The sequence below is a fragment of the Trichechus manatus genome, unplaced genomic scaffold, assembly GCF_000243295.1.
Source record: "Trichechus manatus latirostris isolate Lorelei unplaced genomic scaffold, TriManLat1.0 scaffold00014, whole genome shotgun sequence".
NCBI classification, from domain to species: Eukaryota; Metazoa; Chordata; class Mammalia; order Sirenia; family Trichechidae; genus Trichechus; species Trichechus manatus.
Window position 1 is genome coordinate 19229168 of NW_004443950.1, and position 6000 is coordinate 19235167.

General features: G+C 49.2%; 1 protein-coding gene across 1 annotated transcript in view; it reads left to right on the forward strand.

Moving 5' to 3' along the window:
* The window catches only part of PEPD (peptidase D), a 147928-nt gene that overhangs the window by 61680 nt on the left and 80248 nt on the right, over window positions 1–6000 (forward strand). The window contains exon 8 of the mRNA XM_004371606.2: window positions 4999–5074. Coding sequence (XP_004371663.1) covers window positions 4999–5074 — 76 coding nt within the window. The remainder of the gene's footprint in view (window positions 1–4998; window positions 5075–6000) is intronic.

The following is a 6000-nucleotide window of genomic DNA, read 5'->3' on the forward strand; positions in this document are numbered from 1 at the left end:
AGTGGGGACCGATGCACAAGCGGCCCTCAGCTGTCCTGAGAATGCAGGGTCTCAGGATGACTCAGGCCCGCCCAAGGCCACAGACCCTCACTCTACAGGGAGCAAGGCAGGTGGACTTGGAGGGCACCTTTATGATGAGAAACAGCAAACTGTTAGGTTTCAGGATCTGCTTCCTCTTGACTTTTCGTTTGGAAAGTCTTCTCTGGGTCTGTGGGCTTGTTTTCCACTTTCCCCAGAAGGTTTTACAGTCTTAGGAAGGAAGGCGGGGCTGGCCTGCAAGCTGCCTTCTCCACTCCCCAGGGAGAAATGACTGGCTGGCCTCTTTGCATGGCGTCGGGTTCCTGGTGTGAGTCAGTGGCTGGCTGGGCCGCGTCTGCAGAAGCTCCCAAGGATGCGCTGCCACTGATGGAGAGAGGCGGGGGGAACAATCAGAGTCCAGCTCCTCTGAGGAGCCCCTGGGAAGCCCTGCTGTTCCCACTCCACACCCCAGACATGCAGGGCCTTCTGCGGGCTCCCAGGTCTGCCCAGCAATGTGCCTCCGTGTGGGCCCTCTGGGTAGGCTGAGGAGGACGGACAGTGAGTGGGTGAGCCTCTAAGGAGGATGAGGGGCGCACCCGGCTCTCACTCTGGACAAAGCGTCGGGCGCTGATTTGCCATTGTCACATGCTCCAGCTTTGCAGGTCCTAAGGGTCTTGAGTGTGTTCCCTTTGTGAGAGGTAACAGTGGTCACATGGGAGCTGTAGTGAAGGACTAGGTCACCTTTAGGAAAGGGATTGGAGCTGGCCGTTAAGATGCTCTGAGGACACTTTCTGTTGCAGAAGCTGGGACCTTACTGAGAGGTGGGGTGACCTCATCCTTTCTCCAGGCCTTCCCCACTGGGCTGCCATCCCCAAAGGAGATTGCTCCCTTCCCATCACTCCCTCCCATAGCAACGGCCACCCTTTCTCCATAGCATCCCTTCTCCCAGTCTGTAATTGTGTGTTTGCTTGGGTAGTGTTTCTCGCTCGTTAGTCTGAGTTCTGTGAGGAAGGGAGGATGTGCCGTTTTATTCCACCATGTCACTGGTGCCCGTTCATCAGATTGGTGCTTATTCAGTAGTTATGTGAAATGAATGAATGGATATTTGCCATTATGGACAGTACCTCGTTAATTTTTTTAAAAATTTTACCAAAGTTTCACCAAAAAAAAAAAAAAGGTCGAGAAGGGAAAGGGTTGACATGTCGTGGGGTTGTTAACCAATGTCATAAAACAATATGTGTACTGCTGTTTCATGAGAAACTATTTGTTCTGTAAACCTTCACCTGAAGTACAGTTAAAAAAAAAAAAAAAGAAAACAGCAGCTGGTACAGAGTCAGTACAGTACAGTATAATAGACAGCTGACACCTGCTCACCCTTCTCTACGCTCCCCCCAGAGGCAAAGACTTCTGACCGGCTCTGTCTCCCCACCCAGCTTTTACTAGCTGTATCATTATGTTTGGTTCTTTCGTTGATTGCACGTGCCCTCCTGCCGTACACTTGATGCCCCTTTATCTCTTGCTCTGTGAACTTCCCTGTGCCATCTTGCTTTCCCACTGTGTAAGCTGAGGCTGCGGGTCCCTGTCCTTTCCATGTCTGATCCCTGTGCTTTCAGCTCCACCTTCTCTCACTCTTTCCATGTCAGAGTTCATAACATGCCCATTGTGTTTGCGTGATTAGTAGGTCTTAATGTGTTTTTTGAAGGGAAGGTAAAAAACCATGAAACTGTGTTTTTTACTATCACAATAACTGTGGTCTATGCAGAGCTAAGGAGTGTACCGGGACGGCAGCTCCTTCTCTTGGGCTCCAGTGTTACCATCCCAGGGCCTCCCTCACGAGGAGGCTTCTAGCATCAAAGGCAGATGGATTTTTTCTTGTATAACCATCAGTTGTAAAAACTTACTCTGTATTTTAATTTATTCCACTTTGGAATGTGACTTTCTCTTTTTTTAAATTAAAAAAAAAACTTATTACAAAAGCAATATATGTGCATTGTTGAAAGTTAGAAAATACAGATAAGCACGAGTTTTCCCAGTTTTCCTTAACACGTCTTTGCTGATTGGTTTCTCCACTTCAGATCCAGTCCAGTCCTCCATGTCTCACTTAATGGTTATTGACTGTTTTTCTCCCCATGATGTTAACTTATTGAAAAGATCAGGCCGGCTGTGCTATAGAACGTCCCACTTTCTGAATTTGGATGGTTGCTCCCTTGTGGCATTCAGCTTGTTTGTCTGTCCCGTTACTTCTTGCAAACTGGAAGTTAGATATAAAGCCATCCAAATTCAAAATATTTGGCTAAAATACATCATAGGTGATGTGCCTTTCTTATTGCATTGAATCAGGACACACATAATATTGGTTCTCCCACCATCAATGCTGCTGAGATTCACCATTGGGTTACATCTACCCCCTGCCCCCAAACTAGAAAGTAAGCTGTGTGGTGTTACTTTGCTACTATGAGTAAATGTGCCTTCCTTATACATATATATATGTATATTTTTTTTTTTCCTGGAGTTTCTATTTACCTTTTCTCTCAAGAGAAAAGTTTCTTCATCATACTACTAAGAGTTTTGAGCTGCTTATTAGTTCTCTCTGTGGAAATGAATCTGTTCCATTCTTCTTGTGGACGTTCTTTTCAGAGCCACATACTTCAAGCTCTGATTTCTGTGGCTTGCTTTCCAGACTTGCTCCCCAGCACCCCCTGGGGTTTCTTTTAATTATGCTTTTGGTTAATTCTACCTTTTTAAAAAATCCCATTGCATCCTCTTTATTGGTTTATAATCTCTTTCTTTTTTTCCCTCTGGAATACATCATTAAGTGCTTCTCCAGGAAAGCTATTTGGGCAGGTAACTTTCTGAGTTTTTGAATGTCTGACAAGGACCATTTTCCCTTTATATTTGATTAGTAGTTTGTCCTGGTATAGAGTTCTATATTCAGAAAGAACTGATTTGCTTAGAGTGTGAGGAAAAGGGAGTTAGGTGTGGAAAAGTGGGTCGTGAAACCTTTGACAAGTTATTTGATCTAAGTTTCAGTTTCCCCATCTGTAAAATGGGGATGATAATACCTTTTCCAGGTTGGGCTTCCTGGAAGCTGACTCTGGGATTAGTGGGAAGCATATTGAACCACGTTGCTGGAATCAACGCCTGGAGAGGAGGGAAGGAGCAGGCCTGGACTGGGGGAGAGGTTGGGCTGCAGTGCGGTCACAGGAGGCCTCAGTTGATCCCATGTGGAGCTCTGGACTGCAGTGGCCCTGCAGAGATGTCCCCAGCTGAAGCAAAGGAGCTGGGCCTTTGTAGAGCGGACTTGCTGGCCGCCAGCTGTCCTGCTGGGGGCTGAGTGCCCTGGCCGTGAAGTGGGCAGTTGGGGCAGTGTAGCCTAGGCTCTGCTACCGCTTAGAGAACTGCATGGAATGCCAGTTGCAATCAAGTCAGTCCCGTCCCAACTCATGGCAACCCACGTGGGTCACAGTAGAACTGCGCTCATAGGGTTTTCAGTGACTGACTTTTATATCACCAGCCCTTTCTTTCCAGGTGCCTCTGGGTAGACTTGAACCTCTAACCTTTTGGTTAGTAGCCAAGCCCGTTAACCGTTTGTACCACCCAGGGACTTTCTTGCGTAGAATAGGCCCTCAGTAAATGGCAGTTTACAGAGAAGGGAGGTTGTGTTTGTTTCTGAGATTAGTCTAACTTTGTGGGCCTGCTGTAAATATTATCTTCTGATGAGAATCTAAGGAGACCATAGAGTCCTGTCTGGCTGCAGTGTGGGGAGTGTGTATGAGGCAGCATCTTCAGGCTTCGAGTGTGATGGAGTTTATCTGTCAGATGCTTATGTAGTGCTTACTGTGTGCGAGGCTGCGTTCTTGGTGCTTTGAAAACGTGAAGTCTCAATTCTCTCAATGATTTTCCTTTGAGGAAAATACTGTTATTATCTCCCATTTACAGATGAGGAAACTGAGGCACAGAGTTAGGGTCTTGCCTAAGGCCAACCAGCTGGGAGGGCAGAGCTGGGATTGCTGCCCACCCAGGGTTTGTCTCCTGGGCCCAAGTCCATAATGACTGGCACGGCTGCCATTCAATACCCATGGGCCTGGAGTTACTTATTTGAAATGGCGGTAGAAAACTAATCTTTACTTAACTCCTCCATGTGAGTCTTCCCTGGGGATGGGCTTGATTGCAAGGCCCGGAAACCTAACCAAAGTTGGGCAAATTAACCTGGGTTTATTGTGAGGACCCTGCGACTCCACAGGATTCCAGTTGCAGGGGACGTAGTGAGTCTTGCAGGGACAGCAGGGTCTCCCACTCTCTCTCATCCCTGCTTGTCTTGTCTGCTCCTGGTCTCCTGCTTCTCTCTGCAGACCAGCTGTTTCCATTTTGGTACCTGCATGTCCATGGCTAGAAATGGCCGCCAGCTCCCTGTCCCCATCCCCTACCCATCTCAGGCAGGGGCCTGGACTCACAAGGCATTCTTGAGCTGCCCAATGGGCAGATGTGGGGGGGCGGGGAAGAAAGAAGAGGCCTCTTCAGCCAACTGGGAGGGGCCCTGGGAGTCTGCGCACTTAAGATTGAGGTCCAGCAGCCTTGCCATGTGGATTTTATCCCCGCTCGATGGATGAGGAAGCTGAGTCTCAGGCAGGGTGTGTCTGGCTGCAGAGACTGGGCTTCTTCACCACCCACAGCAGCTTCCAGATCTTGTAACAAAGCAGGATGCGTGCCCATGGCTTGTGTTAGGTCAGGCTGGGCAGTGGTACTGCCCCCCTCACGGGTTTCCCTCTAGACCACTTAGTGCAGCTGTCACTCCTGAGGCTTGGAGGCCCCATGCCCAGGCAGCCCACCTGCAGCAGGGCTGGGTGTGGTCTGGCCCTGTGCAGCCACAGGCGGGGCTACCATTGGTTCTTGTTCTCGGGCTGTGATGGGCCCAGAGGGTTCCAGCCAGCCCCTGCTGCAAGCCACTAACTTGCTGCTTTGCTTTTCTCCTGTTTGAAGCCGAGTATTTAAGACAGATATGGAGCTGGAAGTTTTGCGCTACACCAATAAGATCTCCAGTGAGGCACACCAGGAGGTAAGTCGGGCACTGGCTTCCCCGTCCCCTGTTGCGTGTCGTGTGCTGGCTGGGTTTGGCCAGCAGCATTGCTGTGTGGGGCAGCAGAGCAGCATCAGGGTGGATGGTTGTGGGGCAGGCCTTTGTCCCCGAGCTCCCTCCGAGTGGTCAGGAGGTCTCAGTTCAGACAGAGACGTGGTGATGTCTCTCTTTTCTGGGCCCCAGTGGGGGCCGGGACAGGAGGGCATCTGCCCCAGCTGCACACATGGTATTTGCAAGGCGAGGAAATGGGGGCCTCCTTCATGGTAGTAGGTGGGATTTTCCAACAAACCGTCCCGACTTCTAGGAGGAAAGGGCCCTCCTTCCCGGCATTCCGGTAGTTCCCAGCTGATTTTAAAGACTCTTTTGTCCTTAACCATGACTGGAGCCCGTTTATTACTGTCATCTGTGTTTTGAAAACATCTTCACGTGGTGCTTCCCCAAACCATCCTACTCTGCCTGGGGAGCGAGATCACAAATAAGGAATTGCGTTTCTTGGAAGACGTTAGGAGGACTGGGTGACCCGGTGGCTCCATAGTGACAGCAGCAGCTCGTGTTACAAAAACAGATAAGGGCAATTTACGGGCAACAGGATCTATTGTAGAAGTTAATTTTCTCTGTGTCTTATGAAAGTTAAACAAAGGAAAACCATTTAGTGGTAGTCATTTTAGCTCTTATCATGAAGTGTGCACCAAACCTATCCTGGTTAAGTTTTTGTGTGACTGTCCTTGGCCGCCGCCTCTGAGCCGGCACTGGTGCGGCCGCATTTATCAGTCTCAGAGTGGAAGTGCTCCTTGGTGGTTTAAATAAACTGGGTTTGGAGCCTTAAAAAACTTCGGATTTGTCACATTTCCACACCACTGTGTGTGTGTGTGTGTGTGTGTGTGTGTGTGTGTGTGTGTGTGTGT